Here is an 11,600-nt window from a genome sequence, read left to right as displayed (position 1 = left end):
GAGGGGCTCAGCTGAGCAATTTCTGAGCCCTGACATCCTGGGGTGGGAGGGGTAAGCACAACCCTAAGGCTCTGACCTCTCCTGGGAGGGGGTCTGGGCAGAGACCTCAGAGTCCGGAGGAAAAACGATTTCCCCCAGGAGTCTGTTGACCGGTGCTCTACAACCAGCCGGAGAAGAAGAGGGTGTGGTGGGAAGAGGGGACTTGGGTTGAATCTTAATCAGTCATGTGCTCGGTCGCTCAGTCGTGTCCGGCTCTTTGCAGCCCCGTGGACTGGAGCCCGCCAGTCCTCTACCCATGGGATTCTTCAGGCAAGAATCTGGAGTGGGTTGCCATTTCTTCCTCCAGGGGATCTTCCTGACCCAGGGACTGAACCCACATCTCTTGCATCTCCTGCATTGCAGGCAGGTTCTTTACCATTAGCAGCACCCGGGCAAGGGAAGCCCAGTCTGTCAGGACCACCCCACCTTTCAGACAAGGTCTAGTTTCCGGAACAACCAACAAAACTCAAATGGGATTTTTATTGTTAACAAGCAGTTGGGGGGCAGGGGGAAGGTGGAAGCGACTGCTGAGTAACAAATCTAGATTCCTTTCCAGCCCCCAGCCACAGTAAGGGAAATGCCCGTCGGGCCCTTCCCCAACCATCCAGCATGCCCTTGTCCCAGATGTGGGCCCAGGAGCCCTAATCCCACGAACAGTCCCTCCCTGCTCCACCCCCGCCCCACATTCCTCAGGCCAATCTGGTTGCAGATCTTAGAATAGAGTTTCGGCAACAGGAGTCTCTGCCCAGAGAGCCCTGGGATCCAGGGCTGGGAAGCCAGGGAGCCCTGCCATCCAGGCCATGCCTCCTGGGCTCAGCTCCCCTTCCCGTTGGCACTGAAGGCACGGAAGTGTGGGGGCAGGCACCCCCATGGTTCCTGGGTCCCAGGGGCCCCAGCCTTCTGAGATCCCGAGCTCCTGACGCCAGGTCATCCCCATCTGCCCAGCCTCCGTCTCCCTTTGCTGCCACACCCCATCAAGCCTTGGCGGGCAGGAGGGCCGGTTCCGGGCAGGGCCCCTCAGTTGTGCCGTAAGCATCCGTTTTTGCCTTGGGTGCTTGTGCCATAGGTCAGGCGGGGCATCCGACCAACCCTTTCGGAAACATCGCCTGGGTTGGAGCTGGCAGCGACAGGGGAGGTGTCCTCCGGGCCTGCGACAGGGAAGGGCCAGGAGCTCTGCTTTAAGGCATGCCTCTCCATGCCCTCTAGTCACCCACAGTGGCTCTGAACTCCCTAGGGGCACCTCCCCCCCCAGAGGCCAGTCCCACTAATAGTCTTCAGGAACCCAGTTTCCAGCAAGGGGCAGCCATAGGGGCAGGGAGCTCAACCAGTCTCCTCCCTGGCCTGGCCAAGGGCTCCCCTCTCCCCATTGCTATCCCTGCCCCCCCCCCCCACTTGCTGGTACTCACCCGAGTTCTGGCACGGAGGAAGTTTGACCTTGGCCATAGGCAGCGTGGCCTTTCCCAGTGGCCTGATGGTAGGGGTCAGGTGCCCAATCACTGGCATCCTCTCTTCTGTGGTGTGACTCTCCACAGGACAGAGTCCAGCGACGTGCATCTTGGGGCGGGAGAGCTTCATTGGCTGGAGAGCTAGATGAGCTGGGAGCTGTGTGGGGATCTGATACAAGGAGATGTTAGGTTCAGTTGGGGGACACTCCATGGAGAGTGGTGCACAGCTAGGGGTACCCTGGGGCCTCTGGAGGAGTCCAGCCTTCAGAACCCGGCAAGGAGGGGGCCCAGACACCCCCAGCTCCTGTCCCTCTAGGCTCACCCCTTGTCCTGTGATTTCAACGCCCTGGGACTTCCGCTTCCTCTTTGCCTCCAGGGACTCCTCTCGTTTCTTTCTTGGGCTTTTCTTCTGGCCTTGCAGCGGGGGACAAGGGCCATCGCCATGACGCTCGACTGCCCGGGATGGAGCCTCGCCTGTGCTGCTGGACAGGCTGTCCTCGCTGGCGGCGTGCTGGAGGGTGGGGCTGGGCGGCCGCTTGCAGGCCAGCGGTCCGGGCAGCTGCACATCATCAGTCTCGCCCAGCAAGTGCAGGGACAGGCTGCTCTGCTTTATGGTGGGTGCCAGCAGTTGGCGCGCCTCGGCCCCCAGGGCCTGTGAACGGCGCCGGGCAGCCTTCCCGGTGATGCTCTTAGTGTCGGCTGTGGTCTCCTTCCTCCCTGCGGCAGGACAGAGCGGCACCCACCCCGGGATCAAGGCCACATTTCCCCCCGCCCTCCTGCACCTCCAACACCCCTTTCTCTGCTGCAGCTCACCCCAACTTGCTTGCTGTTTGAGAAACTTTGGGTAAGTTTCTGAGCCTTTTTTTCATCTGTAAACTGACGATGGTAAAACTAGCCTCAGTGGGTTGGGAAGATTTTTTTTTTTTTGACCATGACACACGGCATACGGGATCTTAGTTCCCTGACTGGGGATCGAACCTTCACCCGCTGCAGTGGAAGTGCTGAGTCTTAACCACTGGACTGCCAGGGAAGTCCCAGGTTCTGAGGATGGATTGCTGAGATAATGAGGGTAGCCTGAGGCCACAAGGTAGGGTGGATTCGAACTCTCAATGCTATTACATTTATTTCCGAGTGGGTAGTGCAGGGGGCTTGACCCCAAGGGCCATGTGTTCCCCATTCTGTTTCCAATTGTGTCCCCTGCTCTGTGTGGACAGAGCAGGTGGTTACTCTTCTCTGGGTACTGGTGCCTCTCTTTCTAGAATGATGCCTGGGTGTGTTCAGCAGAGGAGAGGGAAGGAAGGGGCTTTGGCTGGGTGCGCTGAGCTATTGAGATCATGCCAGGCTCAGGCTGATGGGGGTTGGGGGAGGCAGGGGACACACCTTTGAGGGACAAGGGGATCTCCGACAGATTCTCGATGTTTTCAGGGGAGGAGTTGATCTGGCCGATCAGACCGACCTGAGTGGCGGCCTGTGAGATGAATGGGTTGGGAAGAGAAGCCATTGGACCCAGCAGGAACCCTATGTCCTCAGAGGGCTGTTTTGGAAAAGTTCCATCCCAACCACTGGGTGTCCCTCCCGGGTACTCCCGCCCACATCCAGGGACCCGTGGGGCCCACTGCTCACCTCCTGCATCACCAGGTTGCCGGCCGGGATTCGGGGTGGGGTGGGCATAAAGGAGCCCTTCGCTTGCCAGGCCCAGGAGCTGGTCTTGACTGGGTGCTTGGCTTCACTGAGGTCGGCAGAGGAGGATGGGCAGCTGTTGCCCAGGCTGGTACCACGGGGGTCCCAGCGCCACCCCTCCTGAGAACTGTTGCATTGTGGGAACGAGGACCCCAAAGTCCTGGCTCCAGACCTGTGCCCCCCTCCCCTCTTTCCTGCTCCATCCTCCCTGGGAAGCCAGGTCTGGGCTGGCATCTCTGAGACATGGCCTGGTGGCTCAGGCGGGCTGGATGGCTGGAAGTGGTCCTCAGCTCACCTCTCAGTGCCAAGCAGAGGGAGGAAGCTTCCGTGCTGGTGCGGGGACTCGGAGTTAGGTATCTTGACCTTGTCTAGGTCAGACTCCTCCGGAGTCAGCACGGTTCCTGGTGGGCTAAGCTTGGGCAAGGTGCTGTCCTGGGGAGAGGAAAGGAGGGAGAGGGCAGTTGGAAGACTTGGTCTCAGACTGAGTAAACAGCCTGGGTGACACAGGCACACAGAGTGTCTGGGGCTGTAATCTGGGCTGGGAGCCCCAGAAGACAGGGGGGCTTGTGTGCTGAGTCCCCAGGGGCCAGCCGTGGTCTGCTAGGCATCCCCAGTGGCACTGCCTGGTGGCCTGGGCTCCTGGGAGGGCATCTGGGGCCCTTAGTGATATCTCAGATGGCCAACCCTGACCCTCAGACCCTGGATGGGGACACGTGTGGCAGAAGAACAGCACGGGAGGGGAGCTTGGTGAGGCTTTGGGTCGGATGAGGAGGAGGAGGAGGAGGAAGAGGTGTCCGCTTTCTGGGGACCAGCCAGCATGGTCCCGAGGCCACCCTACTTGCTGGCAGGCGCCGCCCTGGGCATCAGCCCTGCCCCTAGCACAGGGGCGCATTGTCCGGCCCGGGCGCCCACCTGCAGGGCCCGAGAGGCCAGGCGGTCCATCATGGTGGCACGCTCCAGGTTGCCCTCCTCCTGCTCCCGCAGGTACACTTCGTACAGCTCCTTCAGATGCTGCGGCACAGCCAGGTTGCAGTCTGCGGTGGGGGAGCGGAGAGGCAGGGCTCAGTGCGCGCTCTCGGGCTCTCGGCGGGTCGGACGCGCGCGGTGTAGGTAGCGAGGGGACCCTACCCTGGATGAGCTGCCGCTGGGCGCGGATGATCTCCTCGCAGAGGCTGCGGCGCTGCTCCAGGCGGCGCAGGGCCTCGCGGCGGTGGCGGAGCGCGCCGTCGCGGAGCAGGGCTTGCGACTGCATCTCGGCGTTCTTCAGCTCCAGCTCGTGCACGCGGCAGAGCAGGCCGAGCGCCTCGCGCTGCTGCTCCGAGCTGACGCGCCGCGGCAGCGTCTGCTCCAGGCGGCGGCCCCGCGCGCGCAGCTCTCGGCACCGCTGCTCCAGCGCCAGCTGGGGAGCCGAGCGGGCCGTCAGCACCAGGTGGCCGGTGAGGGGCCGCCCGCACCCGCCGCTGAGCGGGTCCTCGCCCTTCCAAGCCCCCGGATGCTGTGCGGCCGGCTGAAGCCCCACTCCGAGGCCCGCTTTTCGAAGCTGTGTCTTGAACTCTGCAACCGGGGACTGCTCCTGAGGGACCCCTCTGTGCCCACCTTCTTGCAACCCATCCCTGAAACAGGCTCCGTGCAGTGAAGTCGCTCAGTTCTGTTCGACTCTTTGCGACCCCATGGACCGCAGCCCGCCAGGCTCCTTTCCATGGGATTCTCCAGGCGAGGATATTGGAGTGGGCTGCCATTTCCTTCTCCAAGGGATCTTCCCGACCCAGGGAGGGAACCTCGGTCTCCCGCATTGGCGGGCGGACTCTTTACCATCTGAGCCACCAGGGAATCCAGGGAAATGAGCTCCGTGGACCAGCTCAACCGCAGCCCATCTCATGCCCTCTGGACTGGTGGACCCTGAAGCCCCTTGGTATGGCTATGCTCCAGAACAGAGAAGGGAGATCTGGAAAACCCTCATTAAAATGTTGGCTAACAGTTTTCTGAGTCTTTAATATGTGAAAGGATTTATTTACTCTTCTCATCAACCCCACGAGGGTGGACCACTCCCATTTTAAAGATGAGTTCTTGCCTGGAGAATCCCATGGACAGAGGAGGCTGGTGGGCTATAGTCCAGGGGGTAGCAAAGAGTCGGACCCAACTGAGCGACTGAGTCCACACACACAAAGCGTTAGTCCCTCACTGGTGTCTGACTCTGTGACCCGCCAGGCTCCTGTGTCCATGGGGTTCTCCAGGCAAGAATACTGGAGTGGGTGCCACGCCCTCCTCCAGGGGATCTTCAACCCAGGGATTGAACCCAGGTCTCCTGCATTGCAGGCGGATTCTTTACCACCTGAGCTACCAGGAAAGCCCTGCCTCCGACCCTACAACCTATCAAACTACATGCCCCCACCAGAGGCATACTCCTAAAATTATGCGCCAGCCCCCCCGCCCCGCCCCAAGCCCCGGCTCTCTGTGCCACTCAACCTTCATTGGCTCCCTACTGCTGGGAGAATGTCCCGATTCCTTCATTTGGTGTTGAAGGCACACTGCTCTCTCTAGTTCCATTTGGCTCACTGCTCCGGTGGAGGAAGCATTCTCCTCACCCCACCTCTGCCGCCAACACCACCTCCTCCCTGCCTTAGGAGCCTCTGTCCTTACTGCTCCCTCCCTTCTGGAGTCTCCTCTTCACCCTTCAGATTCCCACTCACAGTCTCTAAAGAGGTCCGTGGGATCCCACGGCCTCCCTGCTGTTGGCGTGACTGCTATTAATAATATTCTGAACTATCAATTCGCTCTTTTAAGGGTCTCTTCCCACCATTAAGTTACTTAATGGAGAGAGTAGAGATAAAGCATCCAGCTCCTGACACAGTAGCTGGAAAACTGCTGTGTTAGGAGAATGTTGGTTAGGTTCTTAGACTCTTCACATGGGTGGGCCCAGATGACCTCATAGGTAGCCAGGATTCTAACACACTGATCAGAAAATGTAGGGAAACCTTGAAAACTGGGCAGAGCTCAGTGCCCTTCCTCCCCAGCCGGGAAGCCGCTTAGCTCCCTTCAGCCTCACTGTCCTCGGCTGTGAGTTGAGGACAGAAATAACGCCTGCCTCATTCGAGGATCACATGAGATGAACTGATAAAGGGCCCACAGTATAAGTGCTCAGTAACACTCACCACTATTGGAACTGTTGGGGTTAGGGCCTTCGGAGGAGTAAAGGTCTGAATGAGCATCTTTTAAGATGAAAACAGGAAGATGGAAGGGGATGGTGGGGTTCGGGGCACAGACCTTGGGGATGAGCACAGACTTTGAGCAAGAGGAGGGCCGGGACTTCCCTGGAGGTCCGATGGTTAAGAGTCTGCCTGCCAATGCAGGGGACATGGGTTTGGTGTCTGGTCTGGGAAGATCTCACATGCCACGGGGCAACTAAGCCCATAAGCCACCCTTACTGAGCCCACACGCCCCAGAGCCCATGTCGCACAAGAGAATCCCCCATAGTCGCCACAACTAGAGAGGAGCCCCCAGTTCACCGCAACCAGAGAAACCCCACACATAGCAACAAAGACTGACCACGGCCAAATAAAGTTTGAAAAGAGAAGGGGCCCTTCAGAAGCTGTGGGCTTCCTGGCAAGTCACAGGGGGCCAGAGCAGTGGCGGCTCGGTCCAGCGTGTGTGTTCGGGGGGCTGGGGGTGGCACGCCTTGGAGTCAGTCAGGGGGCTTGAATCTTGGCCCAGAAGGGCAGATCCTGGGGGCACAGAGCAGGGGCGCCTCACCCGGGTCTTGATGCTCTTGGCCCGGCCGGCGTAGGTCAGGGTGTTCCGGGACTCCTCGAAGGCGCTGCTTGCTGGGCTGATGTGGGCGATCATCACGGTGCGGCTGTTTCCCCCCAGGGAGTCCTGGACGGGCCGGGGGCGGGCGGCGGTCAGCAGGGGCTGCCTCCCTGGACCCTGCTCCCGCTCGTGATGCCCTCGTGGCGTGTGTGCGTCTCTCTCTCTCACACACTCACAGGTGCTGGTGCCGAGCACCCGGTGGACCCTCCTGCCCCCTCTGCTGCCTCCCCACTTCTTCCCTCTCCCAGTTTCTTCTCCAAAGCTCATGTTAGAAAATTTCCAGCATCTGAGTCAGGGCCTCCCAGCTCTCCTCCTCCCCTGCTCATATACATGAGGACAAGGAAAGGTTGGCTGGGACCAGAGCGGGAAGAGCTCTGAGGGGTCCTGGGCTTCTCCGCCATCTCCTCGGGCCATCCAGGTCACCCCCTTTGCTGACGGCGGAAGGTGCCATTGTCTTGGCTGGAGCGAGGCTGGTGATGGAGTGAACTGGGCCTGTGGCCACTGCCTCCCTTGTCCCGGGCTTGCCCTGCCCTCTTCAACGGAGAGAGTGTGCGGGGCTACAGGGGCCTAGGGGCAAAGCCCTCGGGTGTGGCAGTGACCATCGGAGCGACTTCAAGCAAGCTCCTTCACCTCCCTAACCCTCAGCTCCCTCCAGTTTCTAGGTAGCAGGAGCCGGCTCTCGCACCCCCAGCCTGCAGGTGCAGTGATGCTGGTGGGCTGATGCCCGGCGTTAGGTCACCTGCAGCTCTGCCATCAGCCCAGCCAGACCTCTGCTGGGGCCCTCCGTCCAGCACTTACTGGCGGGAGCCCTTGGGGAGGTTACTTAGCCTCCTAGTGCCTCGGTGTCCTCGTCTGCAAATGGAATTAATGACCCCCTAACTCAGATACGCTGACCCGATAAAAGGAACTGAGGAGAATTCCCTGGCCGTCCGGTGGTTAGGACTCCATGCTTTCACTGCTGAGGGCCCGGGGTTCAATCCCTGGTCGGGAAATTAAGATCCCACAAATCATGCAGAATGGCTCCCTCCTCTCCAAAAAGGAACTGGGTGTGGCGGGGTGAAGTAGTGCATTCAGAGCCCAGCCAGGAGTGTGCTCCCCACCCCACAACAGCAGCCTCTGGGAGCCACGAGACTGACAGTCCACCTGAACCCCCAAATCCAGATGACTCCCAGTTCCCTCAAACCCACAGCCCTGGGTGGGAGGGCGGTGGTCAGATGCTCAGATGCAACCTCTTTTCCTCCCCGCTGTTCGCAAACAGGGGCCGGCGAGCGCGTGCTCAGTCGCTTCAGCCACGTCCGACTCTTCTAGACCCCGTGGACTGGTTCCTCTGTCCATGGGATTCTCCAGGCAAGAGTACTGGCGTGGGTTGCCATGCCCTCCTCCAGGGGACCTTCCTGACCCAGGAATCAAACCCCCAACTCCTGCATCTCCTGCATTGCAGGCAGATTTTTTTTTTTACCTCCTCAGCCACCTGGAAACCCCTAACACACAGGACACCCAGTTGAGATCTGAAATTTGGATAAATGAGTGAGCTTTTTTTAAAGTATAAGTATGTCTCAAAGACGGCATGGGACATACATACTGATACCCAAACCAGATTTCGTTATTTATCTGTTATTTATTCACATGCAGCTGGACATCCTGTATTTCTCTCTGTGCAGCTGGCAGCCCCACCCCGGGTGCCCAGGGCCTAGGCCCAGTGGCAGCTGGTACCTTCAGGAGGCGGGTGAGCTTGCTGTCGCGATAGTTGACGTACTTGTTGGCGCCCTTGTCACTCAGCGCATTGATGCAGTTGCCCAGGGCCAGCAGCGAGCGGTTGATGTGGGCCCCCTCTTTCATGCGCTGCCCACGGTTCTGCGTCTGGGGCGGTGAGCAGCAGGTATGACTCCCCACCCCAGGCCATCCTGGGTTGTAAACCCTCTCCCCGTCCCCCAGGGCTCTGCAAGGAAGAGACGCTGAGGATCTGGTCTGCCCTCTGCTCAGGGAGGGCATTCCAGAAGGTCAGAGAAAGAGAAGGTCTCTGGACAAGAGTGGGGCTTCCTAGGTGGGCGCTAGTGGTTAAGAACCTGCCTGGCAATGCAGGAGACACAGGAAACGCCGGTTCGATCCCTGGGTCTAGGAGATTCTCTGGAGGAGGGCATGGCAACCCACTCCAATACTCTTGCCTGGAAAATCTCATGGACAGAGGAGCCTGGTGGGCTGCAGTCCATGGGGTCACAGAGTTGGACATGACTGAAGCAACTGAGCACGCATGATGGACAAGAGCAGGGGACAGGACATTCCCACAGAGGGCTGAGAGCCCGGCTCTTCGTCTGCCTGGGGACTGACCCGCTGGCACAGTTAAGGGCAGCACCGAGGGCGAGATGGTGGGAGGTCGCAACTTCCCAGGCAGCTCAGCTGGGAGCCAGCACGGCCATGGGCTCCCGGTTGTAGAGAGAGAGCCAGGCTCCAGAGGGGAAGGATGGAAGTTTGTGTGTACGCGGGAAAGGGTGTGTGAGCGTGTGTGAATTGTATGTGTACATGTGACAGTGTGTATGTGTGTATAAGAAGGTGTGTGAGGAACCACCTGGAGTTCCAGGGTCTAAGACTCCGCGCTCCCGATGCAGGGGGCCTGCGTTCGATCCCTGGTTAGAGAACTAGGTCCCACATCCACAGCTAAGAGTTTGAATGCTGCAACTAAAGATTCCATGTGCCATAACTAAGACCCAAAGCAGCGGATACATAAATAAATAATAAGTAAATATTAAAAAAAAAAAAAAAGAAGGCTGTGTGTTAGGAAATGCATGAATTTGTGTGTGAATGGATGTAAGAGCAGGACAGGACCAAGTCCCAGGAGGCTCTGCCACCCTTGAGAGACATCTCTGCCCAGCCTGGTGAAGCTGGGATCGGGTGGCTGCAGGGCACACCCTCTCCCCACTGGCTGCTCCCCGCCCCCTTCCTCCAGGAAGCCCTCAGGCCTTTATGGAAAGAGAATGTGTTTCTCCCACTCCACCCTATTGACACCAACCCTTGTTGCTTCTCCCCGGTACTTGCGTTTGCCTCAGTGCTAATGGTGAGATGCCCATGGATTCAGGCGACCACGAAACTTCTGAATTTGCCCACAAGAGGGGGCCAGGGTGGCAGGGCTGGGCAAACGGCGATGGGAGGGACGAACGCTGACAAGTGGGCGGCAGGCTCTTTTCTCTCCCTGATGTGGTGGGCAGGGTCCCCTCCCGGGCTCTGCCCAGGGTCCCCCCCATCAGGGGACATCGTCTCCCCTGGGCCCCAGCTCCTCACCGGGCCCATTCATTCTCCTGGCAGTTTCCCCAGGTCCTCCGGGACACACACTGTCTCCTTCCCTGGAGAGATCCTCACAAACCCTTCCCACAAACAGCCCCTTGGCGGGGGGGCGAAGTGGGGGGGTCTCCCTGGGGTACCCTAGCGCAGCCCACCCTTTCTGTCCTCTGTGACATCCCTCAGTGCCCGCCCCTCTGGAGCACCCCCCACTCCCGCCCTCCCTGAGACAGTCCCCACTCCACCCCTTGGGGAGCGGGGTGGGCCAGCCTCCCTGCCCCGCACCCCCAAGCTCTGCCCCCAGCCCAGGGGGAGCCAGCCTCACCTGGGAGGCCCGCTCAGAGCCAGCCAGGTCGATCATGAAGAGGCGGCCCTGCCGCACCTCCTGCAGGACGTCCCTGACCCGGCCGCGCTGGCGCACGGTCACCTGGAGCACGGCGTGGGAGCGCGAGGACGTCTGGTTGGCGGCCGTGGGCTCCTGGGTCCTCTGCCGGTTCCCTCTCATCAGCAGCTGCATGATCTGGGTGGGCGGGGCAGAGCAGGGAGGCCACTCCTGGGGACCCGTGGGGACGCTCCCCAGTCCTGCCTCTGCGAGGTTGGGAAGGGGCCCAAGGCAGGGCTGGGTCAGCCCCCCGTGTGCTGTGGGGGCCGAGCGGTCAGGGCCTGTCAACTGGGATGCTGGGTGCCTTGCCGGTCCCCAGGGTCGGCGTGGCCGGGGGCGTGTCATCCAGGGTCCTCTGTGTCTGCCCCAGCTCCAGCCCAGCTGAACTGCAGTGGCTCCCTGGTTGCAGAGCCCTGCCGCCTCTGGTCATACCCCCACACACAGAGATTAGTGTCCTCCACTACCCGACTGGCTGCACAAGACTCGCCTCTTTGGCATTGATGGTGGAGACCTCAGTGAGTCCAGCCACCTGGATCACTCCCTTGGAGTCTTCCCTCAGCTCCAGGTACCCCAGGGAAGGGTTCAGCAGGTCCCGGATCATCTCATTGTAGATCTGATGGGACCGGTTGGGAGGGGCAGGGGACAGACGTTAACGGGAGACCAAGAGCAGGAGGCTCAGGCAACAGCCGGGCTCTCCATCCCTCCCGAGAGCTCCGGGCTCCTCTCAGGGAAACCCTGGGTTAAGGAGATGGACCCCTTCCTTCCTTCCTATGAGGTGGGCCTAAGGGGGCTTCAGCACCCAGGGGGGAAATACTGGGCTGCCAAAGCCAACGGTACAGAAGGTAGCAGGCCGGCCGGGCACCAGGCAGAGGATGGGACCTAACCCGTGGCCAAGCCCTGGTGGTTGCTAAGCAACCCTTACGGTACCTTCACCCAGCCTCCCTAGCCACGGCCGTCGAAGTGCATTTTGCTGT

At 60.2% G+C, this 11,600-nt stretch overlaps 2 protein-coding genes across 2 annotated transcripts in view; one reads left to right on the top strand and one right to left on the bottom strand.

The window, feature by feature from the left end:
* Positions 1-500: 500 nt before the first annotated feature.
* LOC123465546 (kinesin-like protein KIF19) lies at positions 501-11,241 on the bottom strand (the record flags this gene model as incomplete). The annotated part of the gene is given in 12 exon segments (XM_045164737.1): positions 501-1,187; positions 1,446-1,653; positions 1,807-2,201; positions 2,865-2,952; positions 3,108-3,213; positions 3,460-3,596; positions 4,077-4,198; positions 4,293-4,563; positions 6,915-7,037; positions 8,685-8,831; positions 10,570-10,764; positions 11,114-11,241. Coding segments are annotated over 12 exon segments (2,051 nt in total), but the record flags the coding sequence as incomplete, so codon positions are not given.
* A 133-nt stretch (positions 11,242-11,374) lies between these two features.
* The window catches only part of LOC123465505 (BTB/POZ domain-containing protein 17-like), a 2,656-nt gene continuing 2,430 nt past the window's right edge, over positions 11,375-11,600 (top strand). The window contains 1 exon segment of the mRNA XM_045164690.1: positions 11,375-11,459. Within this exon segment, the coding sequence (XP_045020625.1) occupies positions 11,375-11,459 (85 nt within the window).

This window comes from Bubalus bubalis, chromosome 3 (assembly GCF_019923935.1).
Source record: "Bubalus bubalis isolate 160015118507 breed Murrah chromosome 3, NDDB_SH_1, whole genome shotgun sequence".
In the NCBI taxonomy this organism is placed as follows: Eukaryota; Metazoa; Chordata; class Mammalia; order Artiodactyla; family Bovidae; genus Bubalus; species Bubalus bubalis.
This window is presented reverse-complemented; position numbering and strand designations above follow the sequence as displayed.